Below are 24,135 nucleotides of genomic sequence, written 5' to 3' on the forward strand. Positions count from 1 at the left end.
ACCATTTTTTCTGAAATATCTCCCATGCACTAATAATCCCTCTTCCTTCAAATTCTTTAAACATTGTATTGCTGCAAGCTGGTTTCTAAGTCTATGATAGGTGCCTTCCTTATAATTTCACATAAATTCTTTCTGTTTTCATACCTCCATATGCCTATTCATCCTCCAAATGAGAACTGCATGATGATTCTCACCACCAGGAGAGGGTAAATATGTCATCTCAGTCACAAGCAGATCCTCTAATGTTATGACCAAATCCAAAACTCTTGATCCTCTTGTTCCCTCCACCACATGCTGCCTAAGAGAGTTGTCCCTCAAGAAATCCAAAAATTCAGCTCCCATATTATTACATGCTATCTCCTCTGCCCAGTTTATGTCGCTATAATTGAAGTCTCTCATAATGATCGCTTGCTTTACACTTGCCAAACTAATTTGCCTAAACATTTTGTGCTTATCACCATATTCCTTGGTCTGTAGCAACATCCCTCTAAATATCTTTTCTTATAAACATCTATCTCACACCATATATTCTCAAAGCCATTGGTGTTATTTCCACTGATTCTCCACCCTGAGATCGCACAATTCATATCTTATCATGAGTAATATTCCATCCCCACATTTACCTTCGCTATCATGCTGAAATATGCTATACGCTTGATTTCCATCAGTGTTAGAACATCCACCTCATTTAACCAAGTTTTACTACCAACAACCTTTGGAGAGACTGAATCAATCAATACCACAAATTCATTCCCTATATTTAGTATTTGTATACAGAAAAACCAGTATATGCCAGAATTTTATAGCCTTTATTACTGCCCTCATACTCCAAATTGCTATGTAATATAGTGTATACCACCTTCATTTCTCAAACCAGTATCTCCACATGAGGCCATCCCTGCAACATTCCACTTGTGCAATTCTGGCTTCCCTCTTCTGATACACTAACTTGCTCAGAAAACAACAGTCTCTCCCTGTCTGCACCTTCTGCATTCAAATATAATCCATATCTTGCATATAGTGCTCTTCTATCCTCAGATATACTCCACATGAATATGTGAATATGGATGCGTGAACATTCCCGCTATTTTCTCATTCATCATCACCACTGCTCTTCTCCTCCACTCGACATCATCATACCAGGGCAAAACACTCACTGTCTTTTCTCAGACACATTTCTGCTGCACTGGCTCTAACATCAACCTCAAATCTCGTGCTACACGTTCACCCTACTGCTCAGGTCATTCGTCCCAACCATTACTGTCATCTCCTCGACACTTTCATTCCTCTTCACTGTCATTGCCACACATTCTCTCTATCGTTCCACCAGGCAAGCACTCCTCTTGCACACTCTGAGTTATCAAATCTCCATGCATGATTCTCCAAACAGATTAATTCATCCTTTTCTCACTGACATCCCTGACTCTCTTACAGCTTCCAAACTCTCTCTCTCTCTCGTTTCTCTCCAACTCTCCCTCTCATTCCTTGCTTCTTCACTCTCTTGACTTTGTTCAATTCCTCTCCTCCCCTATTTCTCCCATTCTCTTGCCTTCTCTCCCTTGCTCTCTTTTTTGCTGTTCTCTTACACCTGCTCTCACACTAGCCAACCTCTCTATCCTCCCAGGTTCTTCGTTTGCCCTCCTCAACTTAGTCTTCATTCCTTCCATCTCCTTTCTCAGCAGTTCTGTTTCTCTATCCACACATTGTGTTCTCAGTTTACATTTGCACATGCACAAACCATGGCCATCAGACAAACCATCTCTATCCACTAAACTGCACCAGGCTAAATCCATATATACATATTTAACATTCTCTCCACCCTCCAACACACTATTGGTGTCCACATACTGAAAATCATCCATTTCCAAAGCACTATCTCTGCTGCCACTAAATCCCGAGATCAAAACACTTTTGTCTTCCAGCACCTCCCACTGTCTACATTTCATGCACACATTCACATTTCTTTCTCATACCTACCACATTTTTAAACAATGGGATGTACATACCACATGTAGTAAGCTACAAAATCATCAACTGTGCTACAAATAACAAATAACTAAGAAAGATATCAAAAGGTTCCTTATTTCCTTTCCCAAACATACAGAACAATGCTGGGTTATAGATTTTGCAGTCAAAATCTCATGTATGGGTTTGAGATATTAAAAAATTAAAAACTATATCTCCCATGGTTAAAATAACAATAATATCGAATAATGACGTAATATTGATTTGGAAGTCAATATAAAGTCAATTATTACCCTTCTGAATTTTGCATCGTCAGCAATATATCGTCCTGAAGGCAACATCAGGAGAAACTAGAGTAGAATGTATGGCAGAGGAGGAAGTATTTGAGGAATTAAGTAAACTTGATGTTAATAAGGCAGTAGGATTATTATATGAGCACCTCTGTGGAGTCTGAAGACTCATCATGGGAGACCCAATCTATCATACCCCTCCTTGAATCCATTAACAGACAAAGCACTCACAACTGACTCTGGCAACCCATTCCACTCATTCACTGCTCTGCAAGCAAAAAATTTAGCCTCATATCCCTACTAACTACATCTTTATTCAACTTCCAAGGATGACCCCTCTAGCCAAGTGCTGAAACATTTCCCCTGCATCTATCCTATAAAATCCTTTAAGCAGTTTAAATATTTCTATCATATCCCCTCTTTTTCTCCTATCAACCAACTTAGGCAATCCACATATATAATATATATATATATATATATATACATATATATACAAAAACATGAATGTATTGTCATATTCTAAACATTTATATTGTTATACTAAAAATGTGATACATGAATTTCCTGCTTGAGATATTAATATCCCAAACTTATACATTTTTTTTTTCTTTTATCATATTAGCAGAAGCAGTCAAACCAGTCACTACCACCAAGGAAAGTAAGGAAATTTTGGATGATGGCACTATAAAGCATACAATTACTACAGTTACAAAGGCAACAGTGGTGCAGAGTAAGTAATGAGAAAAGAACACTTCAAGTTATTAGTTATATTAATGTTTAATTGAAAGTTGCCATATATTGTAATTGATGGCCATTTACAGGTTTAGATATGATAATAACAAAATTAGAAATATCCAGATCACGTAAGAGTCATGTACATGACACACATATTGTACAGTTCATTATTAAAATATTATGGAAACAACTACAGCTTTTTGATACCTCTGTGTCAACCCCACACTTATCCAAGTCCATAGTTATATTCCAGTCCCATATTTTCCAGTTTATTATTACTTTGGACCTCTATGAAGTCAAAAGACTGCAACTGGTCATTCATGCTGTATTCTATGACATGCAGTCTTTTGACTCCATATGACATGGAGTCAAAAGACTCCATATGAGTGGCACGAGATGTTAAAAAAAGAGAAGTTATTAATAGTAAGGAAAAATATTATAGTGTTTATTTCATGACAATACTGGTTTGCGCTATTCGAATTGACAATTTTCTTGTATAATTGTATGGTATTTAGTTAGGATTTTACAATTTCAATATTGGCTCCACACCACATGTAGCAATTATATTCAACATGGTGTCTGGCCGGTTTAGTACTAGCTCTCCCCCCTAAACGCACGCACAATTTAAAGACTACATTACTCGTAACATAGTTCATGATTTTGTAGTTAGCTGTGCATGTTGTGTATACACATCCCATTGTTTAAGAATATGGCAAGTGCAAGACAGGAATGTTTATATGGATGCTGGATATTATCAAATGCTTGAATAAGGTCTACTGATAGCACTGCCATCAACTGCTTTTTCCTATTAACTAAGCAGATTAGATCATGTAGCAGAAACAGATTAAATTCTATTATTTGGCCTGGAACTCCATGCACCCATATGCTTTTAATTATGTATCTCATTCCCACTGTGAGCCTGTTATCGATAATGCGGAGAAATATCTTGTAGTCAGTATTAGATAGAGAAATAGGTCTCTATGGGTGATCTCTATTAGATTTTGGAATGAGGACAGTATGGCTTGCTATAAATTCACTTGGTAATAACTATAAATTCACCTGTAGTAACTTTAGATGCTGTAATGGGTCTTTCAGGCCCATCTTGGATATGAACAGGAAAGCTGCTAATACTCCAAGAGTTATAATTTCCAATGGTACAACTGTCTTCAAACAGATCTTTGTAGTGTTTTTGAAAGCAGTTAAAGATGCTTTGAGAGGTGGACATGTCTTCACCATCAGCACAGATTTGAGTGATAGTCCTTTCTTTGCAGAATTTAGTGAATTGTCTATTAAAGAATGCAGCTGAAGGGCTATCTGCTAAGTGCTGCTGTTTCTTTCTTCTACTTGTTTCTGTCTTTCCAGTTCTATCTCTATGTTAATGTTTCTAATGATGTTGCTACATTCTATACCATTGCGTTGGTTGGTTATGAACCAGCTTCTCTCTTTTTGCAGGTCTTTCAACTTTTTTCTTTTGAGGAAAGCTTCTTCCTTTTCCCATTCCATCATATACTGTTTGTTTGAATTTTAACAACATATCCCAATTCCAGGTAACATTATTCTAGTTTAAACAGAGGATCTGGAATTTAGTTGAAAAGATCAATGGAAAATTTTGTGTAAGTTTCTATGGTCCAGAACTGATGTCTACTTGTTCCATGCAGTAGAACTGGAGATGCTTTATCTGAATTATCCTATTTATAAGGGAAGAAGAGATATAAATTCGATCAAGAATAGTATCGATTTCATGTACGTGTAAGCCTGGAGATTAGGATGATTGCAAATCTTCCATATGTCTACTAGTTGAGCATTGTCGAGACATGTTTTTAACTGTGCATATCTCACTTTTCCACGGTATCATCCTATTTTGTCTAATGTGGGGCTTTCAATACAATTTGTCTCCAGCTTAACGTTATGATGTAGTGGGCACAGTATAAATATGGCTCCATTCCCTGGAAAAATGTTCATTTAATTGTTCCATTGGATGGAGCATAAACATTTATAAACCTTATTACACATCCACAGTATTTCCAGTCTGTTGTTAATATTCCCCCTTTTGCATTCCTATAGATATTACAGAAAGACCTAAAGGGGGGGGGGGGGTAAAAACACCTACTCCAGCCCTGTTAAATCTTCCAAAGTTCCAATAAGAAAGAAGTGGATATCTATCTGTTAAAGTTTTCATACTTTATATCTGCAGAAGTATGTTTCTTGGAGATATAAAAACCTGATATTATGGTGTAGCACGAGTTTCCATATAGTTTCTTGTTTAATTTGCTTATGGAATCCTCATACATTTAATGAGGCAATGCAAATAGATGATGATTAGTGAAGTGTCAGTGGTAAGTCTTTAACTTGTAGATTTTCGATGAACCTGATGAGGTCTTCAATCTGTGAAGGAGCAATTGTGTAGCCTGCTTCTTGTAAACTGTTTTCCAGTTTTTTACATTTGCTTTCCATTATTTCAATTTCATGCCTATCATTCTTGATTTGGAAGCTAATTACTTTCTTTTCATATATATGATAATCATATTGAGAAAACTTTGAATCAGTAAACTTTATTATTTTTTCTTTAATTGTATCTCTTGCATTTCCTTTATTAGCATCAGATGGTTCTTCATGGTCCATAAACTCTTCTGAGCCTGAAGAGTTTTCATTTGACGATCCACAACCTTCTACAATTTACATTTTTTATTACTTTTTCTTTCAGATGTAATTCCTTTTTTTAATTTTTTTTTTGTTTATCCTTAATTTTTTTTATTAATTCATCTTTCCTTTTTTGATGATCTTGTCTGCATATTAAGTTCTTTCAGTTGTCTTACTTGCTTTTCTGTTTCTTCTCCAGTTTCTCCTTGTACAACAGTTTCATGATTTTGCATTTTGTCTTGTATCTGTTCAGTTGTTATACTAGATTTATTATTGGTAATTTTAACTGATATTGTTCCATCCATATTTGACTGGGAAAGTGGATCTCATCAGTGGGAGCTAGGCTAGAAATACCAAGATTTAGTAATACAGAGCTTATAAGTATTTTACCAGAACAAGTTGCCATAAGGTGTTCTAACCTTATTAAATAAAAATCTCTGTAGGAGATTTTCATTTAATACCTAAATCTTGGTATTTCTAGCCTAGCTCCCAATGATGAGACCTCAATAAAGGTCGAAACCAGTCTGGGTTGTGGCCTCTTGCCTTTAATACAAAACATCATGCATCCCCTTCTTGGAGATGTGTTTTGGCATTAAGGGTAAATATTAAGATTAGTGATCAGAGCTTATGCCACCTTTACCATGAGTAGACTTGCATCACTTGCAGGCGCAAACTTGACTTGTTTGTCTGTTTGCTTACTTGGGAAATGGAGTAAAACCAGGTTTAAAATTGCTTGGTATTTTTAACATATATATATATATATTGTTGTAATTAGGATTGATCCGAATGTATACATTTATAAAATTAAAATTTAACTGACTAGAACCCGAGAAAGTATAACAAAAAAAAATTTAATAAAAAATTTAAAAAACTTTAGTTTTTTGTTATACTTTCTCGGGTTCTAGTCAGTTAAATTTTAATTTTATAAATATATGTAGAAAGTTTTTTACCTCGGATATAATATATGTTAAAGATGCCAAGCTATTTTAAACCTGGTTTTACTCCATTTCCCAAGTAAACAAACAGACAAATATAAGTCAAGTTTGCACCTGCATGTATTGCAAGTCTAGGTGACCTGCAAAGTAGTGTAAGTCTAGGCAACTCGTGGTAAAGGTGGAATAAGTTCTGATCACTATTCTTAATATATACCCTTAATGCAAAGCCCATCTCCTTGAGGAGATGTATGATGCTATGCATTAAGGGCAGGGGGGCACTACCCAGACCGGTTTCGACCTTTATTGAGGTCTCATCAGTGGGCTTAGAAATACCAAGGTTAAGTAATACAGAAATTATAAGTATTTTACCAAAACAAGTTACCATAAGGTGCTTTGACCTTATTAAATAAAAATCTCAGGATAAGAGATAAATGTAGAAAGTTTTTTTACCTCAGGTATAATATATGTTAAAGATGCCAAGCTATTTTAAACCTGGTTTTACTCCATTTCCCAAGTAAGCAAACAGAGAAATATAGGTCAAGTTTGCGCCTGCATGTATTGCAAGTCTAGGTGACCCACAAAGTAGTGCAAGTCTAGGCAACTCGTGGTAAAGGTGGAATAAGCTCTGATCACTATTCTTAATATTTACCCTTAATGCAAAGCCCATCTCCTTGAGGAGATGTATGATGCTATGCATTAAGGGCAGGGGGGCACTACCCAGACCGGTTTCAACCTTTATTGAGGTCTCATCAGTGGGAGCCAGGCTTAGAAATACCACTTTGCGGGTCACCTAGACTTGCAATACGTGGAGGCGCAAACTTGACATATTTATCTGTTTGCTTACTTGGGAAATGGAGTAAAATAGCTTGGCATCTTTAACATTTATTATACCCAAGGTAAAAAACTTTCTATATTTATCTCGCATCCTGAGATTTTTATTTAATAAGGTCAAAGCACCTTACGGTAACTTGTTTTGGTAAAATACTTATAAGCTGTGTATTACTTAACCTTGGTATTTCTAAGCCTGGCTCCCACTGATGAGACCTCAATAAAGGTCGAAACCGGTCTGGGTAGTGGCCCCCTGCCCTTAATGCATAGCATCATACATCTCCTCAAGGAGATGGGCTTTGCATTAAGGGTAAATATTAAGAATAGTGATCAGAACTTATTCCACCTTTACCACGAGTTGCCTAGACTTGCACTACTTTGCGGGTCACCTAGACTTGCAATACATGCAGGCGCAAACTTGACTTATATTTGTCTATTTGCTTACTTGGGAAATGGAGTAAGACCAGGTTTAAAATAGCTTGGCATCTTTAACATATATATATCCCATTGGAAATCTTTTGACAATATTACTTTATAACACAGAGGAAATTGAAAACAGGTGTTCATAATTTAGAAGTGCAATATATGAGACAGCTAAATAGGTTATTCAAAAAATTAAAAACAATAAGAAAAAACCCTGGATGAATGAATAAATACTAGAACTTATGAATGAAAGACAAAAAGAGAAAAGTACACAAAGCATAGAATACTCAGTAAAATTATAAAAAATGAATGCAGTAATGCTAAAGACAAGTGGCTAAATGAAAAATGTAAAGAAATAGAGGAATTAGACAAGAAACACAATAGTAAAGAAATGCATAAGTCAATCCAAGCTCTGACAAATAAAAGAAAATTTTCAACCATAATCTTTGTATAAAAGATCAGAATGGAAAAATGCTACTAGAGACACAAGATAACATAAAAAGATGGAAAGAATATGGAAAAAAACTGTTTAACTCTGATCGCACAGATGCACCAGATATACAAAATATGGATGATGAACCAATTACATATGAAGAAATAGAATATGCTCTAATTCAAATGAAAACAGGTAAAACCCCAGGCCCTGACCAGATCCCTATCAAATTGTTAAAGAAAATAAATGAAAACACACTTAATGACCTAAACGTTATTTTTAATAACATCTATGATACAGAATACATCCCCGATGATCAAAGGAAATTCATCTTTATCACTATTCCCAAAATTCCAAGAACTTTCGAATATTCAGAATATAGACTAATAAGTTGAATAAGCCATGTTACAAAATTACTACTGAGAAGAATCCTAGAAAGAATAAAGCACTTTTTCAGTAGAAATAGAAGATACTCAGTCAGGTTTTCAAAAAGACAGAGGTACAAGAGAAGAATTTTCAATTTGAAAACATTATGTGAAAGAAGCCTTGATAACCAGAAAAGCATATATCTTTGTCTTATTGATTACACCAAAGCATTTGATTCAAGATCACAAGAAATTAATACATATCTTACAGAATAACAGGTTTAAAAGCAAAAGATCTACGTATAATTACAAATATATACTGGAATCAAATGGCTTCGATAAGATATAAAAATGCATATTCTGACAACTTTGAAGTCAAAAAAGGAGTAAGACAAGGATGTGTCTTATCACACTTACTGTATAATATATATATATATAATGAGCAAGTTTTTAAAAATATTTCAGAACTGAAGGGTGCAAAAGTCGGGGGTAGGAACTTCAACAACTTTAGGTATGCAGATGACACAGTCCTTATAGCTGAATCTGAAGATGATCTTCAAAACTTAGTCACAGAAATTTACAATAGACCTAAAGAAAACAAAGTGCGTGATTATATCAAAAGAACCAATAAATAAGAAACTAAGCATAACTGTTTACAAAAAGAAAATTGAACAAGTTCATTCTTTTATATATTTGGGACAAATGTTTACAGAGGAAATTCCCTTAAAGAAATAAAAAGAAGAATAGAGATAGCAAGAAAAGGTTTTATTGATATGAAAACTGTTCCAGAGACATTAATATAGACACGAGAAAAAGATTAATAAAATGCTATATCTGGTCAAGCCTTCTCTACAACAGTGAAACTTGAACTCTAAATAAAGAAGCAGAGAAAAATTTAGAAGCTTTCAAAATGTGGACCATCAGAAGAATGTTGAAAATACCATGGACAGAAAAAATGAAAAACGAAGATGTTTTAAAGAAAGCAAAAATGAAAATAATTAAAGAATGAAAATTTAAATAGTTTGGACATCTAACTAGACAAGAAGGCATTCAGAAATTAATATTAGAAGGGAAACTGGATAGAAAAAGAGGAATAGGTAGACCCAGGAGAATGTGGTTTGAAGACATTAAGGACTGGACTGGCTTTAATTACCATGAATGTTCCAGAACAGCAAAAGAAAAAAAAGTTCCATGACATGGTTGTCAACCTCCTTCTAGGGGATGACACTTGAAGAAGAAGACCTGGCTCCTGACCATTACAGGAATAACTGCGCTGCCTTCAAAAGTAGAACCCTGTAATAGTTGTCCCTTGTTTCCACATCTTTATCTACAATTAAATAATATTAAATATTAATGAAAGTAATTAAAGAACGAAAACTTAGATATTTTGGACATCTAACTAGACAAGAAGGCATTCAGAAATTAATATTAGAAGGGAAACTGGATGGAGAGGTAGACCCAGGAGAATGTGGTTTGAAGACATGCCAGCCTGGTTGACCGAGTGGTTAGCGTATCTGCTCTCCAGCCAAAAGGCTGCAGGTTTGAATCCCGCCATGGGCATGGATGTTTGTGATTGTCTGTGAAAGCACTAGTGGTGGTAGTCAGCAGTAGATGCCATTGGTGTTAGATAATGAAAGTTTGTGGAGTAGTGAGATGAAGAGCTGTAGAGTGGACTCCCTGGAGGTGATATAATAATAATAATAAAAAAAATATTTTCTTCTGCCATACAGGGTGAAAGAATAAATCTTGTTAGCACCAACTATCTCTTTTAAAACCTTAGTCACACATAATGAAAGAAAGGTGAGAAATTATACTCACCTTTCTTTCATTATTCCTTTCTCACAATCACTAGCCTCCAAGATGTGTTTGCACATATGCTCACTAGTTTACACCATAATAACTGTAATATCATTGGTTCTAAATATCCATTTTGTCACTGACCACCACTTTCTCTGGACATCTAATTCCTCATCTATTTAAGTGGTACTGATATTCATTGAAAGCAAGGTCTTTAGCTTCCAGGATAAATATTGAGAACAGACACAAGACCTCGCTATGGGTTCACCCCTTTCACTAGTCCTAGCAAAGCAATTCTTTTTATGGAAACCTTCAAGAAGAAAGCAATTGAAAGATATCATAAAAAGCCTAAAATCTGGCTTTATTATATCAATGACAGCTTTAGCATTTGTTTAGGAACTACCAAAGAATTAGAGGATTTAAAAAATTACCTTAACAGCTTACAAATGTTATATTCACACCTTTCAAATGTTTACAGATATCAAATTCACACTTGAACTTAAGAACTAGAGAACATTGCCTTTCCTTGACAATTCCCTGGAAGTTTCTGAATCAAAAAGGCTAAACTTCTCAGTGTACAGAAAGCCCACCACAACTGAGAGATTCCTGTTTGCTTCTTCATTCCACCACATCCATTTCAGTAGGTAGGCATGCAAAGAACTGAGTTACCTCAATCACTTAATGCTTGTTTTTTTTCCTTAATGGATGTGTGCAAACTAAAGACAATTAATAAAATTTGAGACATACCTCCCAAAGTTCCTACTAAAAAGCAAGAATTCAAAAGTGCGATAATCTTACCCTACATGCAAATTGTAACTGAAAACTACATAGTATTTCTGTGATTTTATGATGACACTAAAGTGGCTTTCGCCCACTATTCAGCCCTTGCAATAGGAAGAGTCTCTAACAACTGGAAAGAGCTAAATACACAAAATTTACATAGGACAGATGTTCCCAGTTATAGGCCATTTTTTATATCTGGAAATGGAAAGAGTAGTTAGGAATAGAATGAGTTGTAGATCAGCATGGGTAGGTCTGGTTTTTTGCAGTCTACAGGATGTTTCAAAAGTCATCACCCAATTTGTTTTTCTTATGTTTATTTAATAAGAGTTTTGCAACAGCACAGGTTCCAAGGGAGTGGAAGGAGGTAAAATTGTTCCACTGCATAAAGGTAAGTGATAAAGGTGTAGCTTCAAATTATAGGCTGGTCTGTATATCTGTAGTTGTGGTGAAGGTCCTGGAGAGATTGGTGAGAAATAGGATACAGAAATGGGTTGACAACAGCAGTTATCAACCCATCTCTTTGGTTATCAGCATGGGTTTGTTAAGAGGAGATTATGTTTCACTAACTTAATTATGTACTATAACAAGGTGACAAATACCTTAGACAAGGGAGATGCATATACAGTGGTATACTTGGATTTTGCAAAGGCTTTTGATGGACTGCCGCATGAAAAGCTCTTAAATAAATTAAAACAGATGGGATTGGATAACAGACTTCAGTGTTGGATCGGCGACTGGCTGTCGGATAGGTATCAGAGAGTTGTATATGGGGGTGCGATATCCCGAAAGGGAAAGGTGGTGTACCAGTGGTGTGCTGCAGGGGTCAGTTTTGGGGCCATTGTTGTTCAATTTGTATGTTAATGATATTGGGTTGGATTTAACTAATGATATCCAGCTGTTTGCGGATGATGCAAAACTGGGGAGATCAATGCACAGTCAGGCTGATGTTAATGCCTTACAAGAGGACTTGAATAGATTACATAAATGGGCAGGTAAGTGGTAATGTTCCACTTACCTGCTGTTCAATGTTGCCAAGTGTAAGGTTTTGAGATTTGGTAAGCAACGATGGGATGCAAAGTATACACTTAGTGGGGAAAACTTTAATGGAATTAGAGGAAATGAGAGATCTAGGAGTGATGGTGGACAGGGACCTGAAATTCAGGGGCCGCGCACAAGTTGTGAACACATCGCATCGAATAATGGCAATGATGCAGAGAACACTGACATGCAGAAATAGAGAGGTTATGATTCCATTGTATAAGGCCTTGATCAGGCGTCATATGGATTGTTGTGCACAGATTTGGTCGCCGGATTTTCATGGTGACGAAGATATGTTGGAAAGGGTACAGAGAAGATTTATAAAAGTAGTCGAGTACAAGGACAGATTGAGAGAATGTAAGTTGCAGATCCTCGTGAACAGGAGGAAGGGGGGGGGGGTTATGATTGAGACATATAAGATGTTCAGGGGTTGTTATCAAGTAGACATGGAAGAGATTTTTCATAGAATGGGAGAGGGGAGAACAAGAAGCCATTGCTGGAAACTGTATAAGGAGGGTGTGAGCAAGGGAGTGAGAGGCAGGTTCTTTTCGTGGAGGGTGGTTGGTGAGTGGAAATGCATTGCCTGAGGATGCGGACACATTGAATCAGTTTAAGACTCAGTTGATTAAGCATTTTATGCAGTAGCGAGTACCTCCCACAATGAGTCTCTGACTCCATGGAGGTCAAATGTTAATAATAATAAGTTTTGAACAACAACAAAAAAAGCAAAAAAATATTATAATAATAATAATGGAATGGTGGTATAGTTCAGAAATGAATCAGTTGAGATTAATGTTTTGCAGTTTAATTCGGTTCGCTATTAAGTTTCTCTGTACATTTCTTTGTAAAAACTAAAATTTCAATAATATATATAACTAAACATAAGAAATGGTTCTTACATCAGACTTTGAAGATATGCCACTTGAAGTGAAGGAACAAACAATCAAATTGCTTGAATCAGAAACATGGCCATCAGGTGAAGCAGATACAAGTCAAGTTTCTGTATCCAGTCTCCCTGAAGATGAAAAGTCTGAACCTACTACTGCCACAGTATCAAGTGGTACCACTGCTGAACCTGAAGCTTCTTCTGCAGAAGAAAAGCCCTTAATACAAATGCACACAGAACAAAAAGGTATAATTGCTTTCTTACATCATTTGAATGAATAATTTTACAATTTTGAATTGTTTTTTTATAATTTAGTCATTATTGAGAAAAGTTACATAATATATAATGTAACTTTATGTATACATAACATAATACAGTGCTTCAAAAGAAGTCAACGGACATCATAGTATGAGGAACAAACCACTATGACATCCACCTTAATAAGAATTAATTAATCACATGAAGGCTTACCTTCACTGCAATGACTGAATCAATCCTACACGCATACTTTTCACCAGTGTATGATAGCAATTGATGGAACTCTTGCACAGTTCTTCCTGTAGGCATGTAATGAGGTCCTAGACCAGGCCTGCACAACTTGATTGTCTTTGAGGGCCAAACCCAACTTGGACCACCTGACCAAGGGCCAGATCACTTCGGACCTAGAATCGTAGACTAGTCCACTGCTGCTAAACTTAAGTAAATTTGTTAGTAGGTCTACAGTAAATACTAATTAATATGTATATTTAAATTTTTTTGAGAGTTACAATTAAAATTATCAAAATTATTTACAGATATAGCTGTAAAATTTTTCAATAAAAACCACTTAAACATAAACACAAAGTTTACTAATAATTTCACTGAGAATAAGAGAATAATTTCCCTTATTCTCAGTGAAATATCAGTGACTGAATGTCACAATGTGACACATTGCATTTCTTTGTTGCCACTATTTTATCAAAGTTTGGTGTCATGTTTGAAGTGCCGGTTCTTAATATGGCCTCTAAATTGATATCACTTAAAGATGAACGCTATTTGGTTTTGTTCAAGTTCGTGACCGAAAATGTTTGTTCACAAGTATATGTGCTCCCAAACATACAAAATACTTGGTAGGCAGTATTCAACAAACTTTTAAATTTATCCTGATCCAGAATAGAATAAAACTCTTGTAAAGTACTCTCCCTGTGCTTGACCCAATAGTTTTCAGAACACTGGAGATCAATAACTTCCATCTGGAGTTCGACAGGTAGCTTTCCTGCTTTGACAGAAAATGGATCCTCAATCACTTTTATGTGGACTTCGTCTTCATTACTCAATGGCATTCTTTTCTGAAACTCCTCACTTAGAAATGATATGTGCTTCTTATATTTTCCACCCATCATTGAATGATATTCTGATGGAATATTCTGTCGACAAGTTAAGAAATGTGACATATCCTCCCTTAGCAAATTGATTTTCAAACAAACTTAATTTCATTTTGAATGCCTTTTATAAGAGACATTAACTGAAAAACAAACTTATTTTTTCCTTGAAACTGTAAGTTAAGGCCATTCAAGTGACCCAAAATGTCAAACAAGAAAAATAAATCTTGATTTCATTCTTCATCCATTATTCTGGGAAATTTTCCATATCTTCATAAGATTCCAAAAATTCAACTAGTTCATTTTTTAGAGCGACAAAGCGTGACAAAACTTTACCGTGGCTCAACCAACATACATGAGTGTGGTATGGTAGATCCCCGTATATTCAGCATCATTTTCTTCTAGAAACACCTGAAGCAATCTGTGTTTCAAACCCCGAGCTCGAATATAGTTGACCAAAGCAAATACTACTTTAATCACATGATCAAACTGCAAAACCTTCAACATAACACTTGCTGATGAATTAGGCAGTGAAATTTTGTCGATGGTTTACCTGCATACTGTTTAATAAATGTTACTGCAGCAACATTTTTTCCACACACAAATGGGGCACCATCATTGCAAACTGCTATGAAATTCTTGAAATTTAAGGATAGTTTTTCAGTTACACACATCTTTACATTTTCTGCAATCTCCTTTCCTGTTGTTCTTCCTTTCATTGAACACAAACCAGAAAGCTCCTCTGTCACCTCAAAATTCTTATTAACGCCCTTGACATACATTAAAAGCTGTACAGTATCTTTCACATCAGTACTTTCATCCATAGCAAGCAAATAATAGACAAATTCACTAGCCAATTTTTGCAGGTTATCTTTAAGATCCTCAGCAATATCAGCCACCCTGCACTGAACAGTTATACGGGACAAACTGATATTTTCAAAATTATTTTTCTTACCAGGACACAATTCGGAAACGGCAATCATCAGACACTTTTTTATCAACTCTTCCTCAGTAAATGATTTGCCACCACAAACTATTTCTTGTGATATTTTTAAGCTTACATTTGTGGCAACTTCATTTGCAGATGTCACTTTTTTAAAGGCTTGTTGCTCACTGCTAAGTGACTTTCAATAACTTTGCTGCTTTTCACTTGCATCCAACTTGCCAAGGTTAGGATGTTTCGATTCAAAATGACATCTCAGATTGTACTCTTTCGGCACAGCGATAGATTGCCAGTAAGTATGCTCATTGTGTTGAGATTGACAATATTAATTACAAAAAACTAATGATGAAAAACTCACCATCATGCAGGTTATGATAACAGTTATGTAATGTATTGCTCCAGCTACAACCAACCACTACACTGCCAAAGCTAGTCAAGGCACAGCCAACTTTGTGTAATATGATTCGTTCTCGTTCGTAGACATCAAGTCGTTATCACAGAGATGTAACTTTGAATTTCCCCGCAGCGACATTAGCGCTAACAAAACCTCAAAGCAATTGTAATAATTTGTTAATAAATACGACAGTGGGAATAACTCCAAATGCAATTTATTGTCGAGTTGAAAGAAACATGATTGTGACATTAATCGCATGAACGTAAACATGCAGACAGTCTTAGTAAAAATTTAATTCAACTCTAGGAAAAAATCGTCTAATTTCATATCCCCCTATGATTAAATAATTCAATCAGGCAGATGGACCAAAATAAATAGCATTGCGGGCCGTATGTTGTGCAGGCCTGTCCTAGACTGTTGTGGGGTGGACGTTCCTTGACCTCACCCAATGCTCCAGTTCATCCCACAGATGTTCAGTAAGGTAAGATCAAGGCTCTGTGGAGGCCAGTGAAGCATTGTGACATTCATGTGTACAAACCATGCAGTTACAGCAGCAGCCCTATGATACAGTGCACTGTCTTGCTTAAAGAGTCATGGCCAGTTCCATATAAATGCCACAACCCCCACCACCTCCGAATTTCATAGTTGGAGTTGTGCACTCTGTTAAGAGATGTTCACTGGGCATCCACCTCATCTACACCCATCCATCTGCTCCATAGCGGGTGTAGCATGATTCATTGCTCCATAAGTTAGGTATCCAAGTTTCTCACCCTACTGAGTGCACAACTCAGTAGGGTGTGAAAGTGCAGGCAATAATGTGGGGCTTGCATATTGCGGTCCTACCATGGAACACCAAATGCGAGCCTTGCTTCTGAATGTTTTTGTGCAGATTCATGTTTCAGTTGATGCCCAGAACTCTGCATTCAATGAGTCAGCTGATGAATGACATCTCGTTTCATTAGCGTGTTAGGGTTGTCCATTGCAGGTGTCACTTGCAGTTGACTCCCTGCACTTCCATCTCAGTATGGTATCACTGATTGTTGACCAGGCATGGTATTAGGTTGGCAAATAAGTTTGTTCGGTTTATGCGTTAGTACAAGTTGATGCTGCTTTACCTATCGCTGTTGTTGTGCTACTGTGCAACACTATTGTGCAGTTGAAAGGCGACATTTCGCATAACCTTTCAGTGAATTTTCGTTCAGCCTACTTCAGTTGCATGTGTGTGTGTGTGTGTGTAACCTATTTTTAGAAATGGAAGGATATACTATACATTACCAGCATATTTTGCTTTATTATTTCAAAAAATGCAAACAAGCTGCGGAGACACATAAAAAAATATGCAGCGTATAGGGGGATGGTGCCTTAACAGAACGCGTATGCCAAAAGTGGTTTGCCAAATTCTGTTCTGGAGATTTCGACGTCAGTGATGGTCCGGTCGCCTGACCGAGGTTGATTTGAGTGTTGTGACGGATATCGTCGACAAAAATCCATCACAAACAGTGCAGGAAATTGCTGCAGTACTGAACATATCCCCCATACAAGCGTTGAAAACCATTTGCACAAGCTGGGATATGTTTCAAAACTCAATGTTTGGGTGCTGCAGGAATTGACTGAGGCCAATATGATTGCACGCATATCCATCTGTGATTCACTGCCTCGTCGCCAAGAAAACGACCCATTTTTGAAGTGGATGATTACAGGTCATGTACGATAATGTGATACATAAAAGATCATGGGGGCACAAGAATGAACAGCCGCAAATAACCTCGAAAGCAGGATTGCACCCAAAGAAGAAGATCATGCTCTCTGTGTAGTGGGATTATAAAGGTGTTGTTCACTACGAGGTGTTACCGTCAGGCAGAACAATTGATTCGACTGTCTATTGCTCACAGATAATGCGACTGGCCTGTGCAATTAGCACAAAACGTCCTGCATTGGCAAATTGGAAAGGAGTTGTCTTTCACTACGACAATACCAGACCCCCACACATCGTTAACAACCCGGAGTAAATGGTTATGTCTTGGCTGGGATGTTTTGCTGCATCCTCTGTATTCACTGGACCTGGCAACTTCCTATTACCACTTATTCCAATCATTGCAGAATTCTCTGAACGAGAAAATCTTTGCTAATGAGGAGGCTGTCAAAAGACACCTGGATCAGTTTTTCACCAGTAAACCTCAGGAGTTTTATGAATGCGGCATAATGAAGTTGGTGGACAGATGGCAAGAGGTAATTGATAAAGAGGGTCAATATATAACTGACTAATATGTATTATATATATTAAATAAAATGTGTTTCATTCCACTCTGAAAAACTGAATGAACTTATTTGCCAACCTAGTACAATTTGTCAATAATTTGCCAAACAGATAGGCCCTGCAACATAGCATTCTATCACAATGCCTCTTTCAAGCCCCATCAGTTCTCTTCTCACATCCATTTCACCTACACACAGTTGCACTTACTTGGGAGCATCAATTCTCCAATTTATACTGGCTGCAAACATGACTTGTTGCATGGCATGATGCACCTTGCCCATGGGAGATATCTGTCGACTTCCTTCCAGGCAGTGTATATATAAAAAAAATATGATCTGTTAATAATTCAGCCTTTGAATCACGTTAATGTTGTTATTATTTATTATCCATAAAACTAAAAGGTCTTAGTTCAGCCTACAGAATTTATCAAGTTTTGTTATAATGTATTCTCAAATTACATTTGGGGTTTTCTATTAATTACAGTATTTTATTATTCAAAACAATTATCATCACAACTGTTTTTATAATGATATTTCATAATATATGATGATTATGTTATCAATATATTATTGTTAATGTATGATTATAATACATTATAATGATGGTATAATTTGGGAATTTGTTGTTTTTTTATCATTTATTCATTATTGATCAAAGCTAATTTTGTAATAACTCATTATGCATTAAACTAAAGGTCTTTTCAGCTTACAGAATTTACAAAGTTTTTGTTACAAATATCTCCAAAAGGTGTTTCTAATTAAATCATAATACTTTCAGTGGTTTATATATGGGAATCTGTAAATTTTTTTGTTATTCAAAGTGATAATCACCAGCTGTTATAAAAAATAAGTAGGTGTTTTTTTTTTTCTTTTTTAAATAATTTTCCCCCCAGTAAATATGATTTCATTATTTTCAGTATTTTGATAGAGAGAGTGATTATGTTTTGGAGCTTAATAATAAAATATATAAAATATTTAAAAAATGCATATGAATGGTTGACATATAACTACAAATAAACATATGCCACCTCAATGTAGTAAATCTTATGAAATTGTATGTGTGGGTTACTTTGCTGTATGTTTATATGTATCGGTCATTTCACTCATTCAACTTATTTACGGCTTGTGTCAATTTGTATAACTAACAGTTTTGAGTAGAAAGTGAGTACACATTCAGATTTTTGAATCGCATACAAAGGGGTCATGTGGTAGCACTCCACAGGCTGTGCTAAGCAAATTGCATTTGAAGGAAGCTCTTTTCATGAAGGAATAATGCTGAATGTCTTGTCATGTCTCAAAGACATCATCTAGATGATGTCAGGTGAGGAAAAATTATTGAAAAGCTTGAAGAAGGCTGCAGAATTACTGATACTGACACTACTTGGAATTACTGGATACAATACTATGTCACATTTGAAATGTGACATAGCATTGTATCCAGGCTCTGGGCAGTGTTTCAAATCAATGGAATGTGTTCCAGACATTTGCTAAGAGTATAAAGACAGATTTTTGATTATAACAGCAAAACTTAATCGATGCACCAAGGTAGGGTCAGATTGGAGTCAGCTCCATTCAAACACAGGTACACAAATATCTTAACAAACTGTGGCAAGACATTTGCAACAAGAAGGCCTTTATGCCTGAAGACCTGTAGACTTTGTTGTATCCATAAAAATTGGACAAGACATCAATGGGCTAATGTATTCTTTACAGATGAGAGTCATTTTAGTCTCTATTCCTATTCTAGACGATACTTGATCTGGCATGAAAGTGGTCCTGCTTACCATCATGAGAATGTTCTTGAAATGGATAGATATAGCAGTGCTGGGGTCATGGTGCTTATTGGACACAGTAAGCTACAAGTGCTGGAAAAAGGGACTGTGACCGGTGAACAGCATTGCAACAAAGTTTGTCAATGTCATCTTCCATTGTTCTATGGTGTGGTAGGTGAAAAATTAATTTTTATAGATGACATACCACACCACATTATACACAATCAGTGGAGATACTTCTGGAGACTGCTGACATTAATAGAATCGAGTAGCCGTCACGTTCCCCAATCTCAACACCCATAGAACATGTTTGGGATGCAAGGGAGATACATTCCTGCTGAAAATTTCCTTTCAGAAAACAAACAAGGCCTTATCCTTGCTCTGAAGGAGGAGTGGGCCAGTTTTCCTGAATCACTTGATGCTAAGCATGGTATGACATTGTGAGAGCTGCATTGCAGTTCAGAGTGGACATATTCCAAACTGAAATGGTTCTCCACATAGTTTTCTGTAAGCACTGTACAAATTTCATTATGAAATTGGCAACGTTTGCCAATTTGATGACATATCAAAAACGTATGGCAATTAAATTTGTGTGAAATTTCTAACACAATTTTTGTGTAATATAATTTATTAGTATGCTGGCAATAAATTTCTGCCCATATTTGGCTGTAGTCATGACAATTTTTTCATATACAGGTAAAAACATAGTTCGTCCTTAGCTTTCTTGGAGATACCAATGTATCTATATCATTCCGTATCATCCCAAAATTCCATACTTCATCCAGTATTGTTCCACCAATGCAATATGCAGCCTCCAACTTCAGATCCCAAACTTCAAACCCTGATACTTAGATTAAACTTTTATATCCCCTTGATTTGTTTACCTTTCCAGCTTATTCAACTCCTCTAAATAGCCACATTATTAATGCCATTCATTGCAATTTAAATATCATCATGTCTTGTAACAATATGTTAAGTGCATTTGCAAAATCCAGAAAAATTACATTAATGTGCTTCCCCACAACTACTATTTTCCAACACCCTTTTGATCCTTTCTATTTTCACGAAATACATCATACCCTTCCATCTCCTGGGCTAAGGAGAATGGATGTCAATTTAATGTAACAAAATGTTAGGTTGTGCATTTTGGGGTGAAAAGATTAGCAGCAGTATACTACATTGGTGGAACTGTACTCCAGGAGTACAGTTCCATGAGGCCAGGGACTTGGGAGTGTTGGTGGATAGGGAGATGAAGTTTAGGGGTACATTGCAAAAGTGGCTAAATCAGCTCATCAAATCACTTGGTTGCTGAAGAATACTTTACGAGCAGAGATAAGCAAGTTATTGTTCCTCTGTACCAAGCCTTGATAAGACCTCATCTCGACTATTGTGCCCAGATTTGCTCACCTAGGTTTCTTCTTGATGGGGAGGAGGTTGAGAAGATCCAGAGGCAAGTGACCAAGACGATAGCAGGTCTATGGAATGAACCTTATGAGAACAGGTTGAAAATTTGTGGGTTGCAGAAATTGGTTGATAGGTGGAAAAGAGGAGATATGATTGAGACATTCAAATTGCTTAAGGGTTTCTATAGGATTAATTCAGAGGATATTTTTGAGATTGTGTGGACATGATGTTTAGGGTCTCCCTCGATGAGGCTAAGGACTCCTTGGAGTCGCCCATAGTAATAATAATCTCCATTCTTGTCAGAATGTCATCCTCATCCAACTATGTCTTACTTATTCCAACAATTTTTGGGTGAACGAACTCAATGTAACCATTTCATTTCCCTTGTTTCTGATACTTCTAGCATTCATATACAAACCAAACATAACAGCTTATTCCTGGATCTATAACGAGTTTCACTGATACCGCTTATTAGATGTGACTTCTGAGCCATTTATTTTCTCCTTATTCATCCCAGAACCTTCTTCAAATCTGTTTTCCCTATATCCCAGGCCATCTCCTTCCCTTCTTGTCTACACACACACACATTCACATCCTCTTTGAGCATCATCCTTTCTCAATGTTTCCTTTTCCACCCCAAGTCTCCCTATTTGTCTTGCACACTTGTTCTCTCATTCTCTACTCTCATGTTACACACTTCATCATTCATAAGCACCACTTTTAATCTCTCCTTCCTTACTCTCTCACTCTTTCACATTGTTTCTTACTTGCTCAGATTCATTCTTTGCATTTGTTACTCTCTTCCAACAGCAGTCTCTCCAAATGTCTTGCACCCAAAACCATTCAAATGCAGTCCGTCACTCTTATACAGTTAAATTTGTCCTTCAAACTCATTCTACGCATTAACAAACTGCACTCCTTTCTCCTCACACATTTCCGCTAACATATCGTTCATAATCCTTGTTCTCTGTCTCATCTCATCATTGTCATACCTGGGCAACACACTGACTACCTTTCCTATCACACTCTAAAGTACTGTAGCAATTTTAACCCTCAACTTAGTACATTTCTTTATAACATCTTTACATACATTATTTAACCATTGTTTTTTCTTTCTGCTGTTTGTGAATGGAAAGATTTTTTCTGCAAAATGAGTAATAATATTTTTCATTTGAGTCCATTAATTTTCTATATTTCTCTCAGGTATAGGATAGTTTGAAAAATTATATTTCCTGCTTTATATTTTCTACATATTGTCTTCATATGCTTATATCTGCACATTTTTTTAGTATTATATCAATTAGTATTTCTGTTTCATTTAACATTTCTCCATTGACAGAGAGCTTTAATCTAGAATGTGCTATTACCAAGTAATGATCAATATCTGCATCAGCTCCTCTTTAGGTATGGACATTTTTTATGTATGTCTTATACCATTATTAATCATTACATAATCTATTGAACAGTAAGCAACTATTGTAACTAAGCAATAGTTGCTTACTGTTCCATTGGAGAAGACCCAAGTTTATTTCTGGATATTTCTTCCGGGAATGTACATACTACTAACTGTAATCCCTGTGGAGGATGCAAAATTAATAGTTCCAATCTCATTGTCATTACTAATATGTGCAGACTATCTGGGCCAACTGTCAGTCTGTATCTTGTTTCTTTTCATATTTTAGTATTAAAATCATCCATGACTAATTTTATATAATCAGGTAAAGAATCATATATCCTATCTAGTTCCTCATGAAATTTATCCTTGACATTATCATCCTTATCTTCTGTTAGTGTATAAATGTTGATATCTGCAACATTAAACAGATGACCAGAAACACAGACAAAGCCAATCATCTACTGGTAGGAAAGTTTTCACACAAATGAAGATGTTATTGTGCATCATCAAACCTACACTAGTTTCATGTCTGCCATTAGATGGTCCACTATAGAATATTGTTCTATTTGACTGTAGGTTTTCATGACCTGGCCATTTAATTTCTTGTATAGTTCAAGTCTGAATATTGTAGGTATTATTTCTGGGAAAATTCCCATGTTACTCCTCTAAAATAAACTATTATTTTAATGGCTAATATAGCCTACTTTCATTTAGGAGTGCCCCTTTTTTTTACAATGTCATTGGCTCTTTACCCAAAAAACTTAGGGCATTACTGAAGTGTTATAAAACTAATATATGAAGAATAAAAAAGGAGGAAAATTTGGACATGCCTTTTTTTTTGGATGTTGTTTTCTGTCTCCTTATCCTGGCGATGTGCCTTCATCCGCTGTTAAAGGGGGGGGGGTTAAAGGAGTGGGTGAATTATTTGAAAATAACCCGGTTTTTTTTATATATATATAATATTATTATTATTATTATTAAGGGTGGATAGAGAGTGTTTGGGAGGGGGATGAGAGAAGGATCTGAAGACAGTTTTTTTTTTTTTTAGGGAAGAGGGGGGATTTAAGGGAAAACATCAGGGGTGGGAGCCGTTTCGACAGAAGTCGTCTTCGAGACTCATGAGGGAAGTGGATGCTATGTCATGTCAGTTAAGTGTTTCTGTCTTTGGTGTACTTGTGCTGTCTTCTATTGGTTGGAGTCTTGACCTAATTTTTATGTCATGGAGCTTCCGACTCTCAGAGATTATTTAGAGTCAGTGAACATTTATTGAGTTTTCGTCACATTTTATGGCTATCATTTCCGATATTCTAAGCATTGTTTTGTTGTCTTGTATGTCTAATATTATGGCCTTGTCGATTTGTGGGATATGTTTTTGCTCAAGGGCGTGGACTGCTATTTCAGTTTTTCCTGTACTTTGTACAAAGTTCTAGATCTGATCATTTCATTGGAGGATGTAATTGTGAGAGGGGTTTCACACTTTCCTCGAGTTGG

At 36.1% G+C, this 24,135-nt stretch overlaps 1 protein-coding gene across 16 annotated transcripts in view; it reads left to right on the top strand.

Moving 5' to 3' along the window:
- Nucleotides 1-24,135, top strand: part of LOC150095834 (uncharacterized) — a 1,527,755-nt gene that overhangs the window by 1,279,342 nt on the left and 224,278 nt on the right. For all 16 annotated transcript variants that reach the window (XM_090409494.1, XM_090409490.1, XM_090409495.1 and 13 more), the window contains 2 exons: nt 2,878-2,985; nt 13,137-13,364. In XM_090409494.1, coding sequence (XP_090265620.1) covers nt 2,878-2,985; nt 13,137-13,364 — 336 coding nt within the window. The remainder of the gene's footprint in view (nt 1-2,877; nt 2,986-13,136; nt 13,365-24,135) is intronic.

This window comes from Typopeltis vanoorti, chromosome 19 (genome assembly GCF_054136105.1).
Source record: "Typopeltis vanoorti isolate ZY-2024b chromosome 19, IOZ_Tvanoo_1.0, whole genome shotgun sequence".
Taxonomy (NCBI): Eukaryota; Metazoa; Arthropoda; class Arachnida; order Uropygi; family Thelyphonidae; genus Typopeltis; species Typopeltis vanoorti.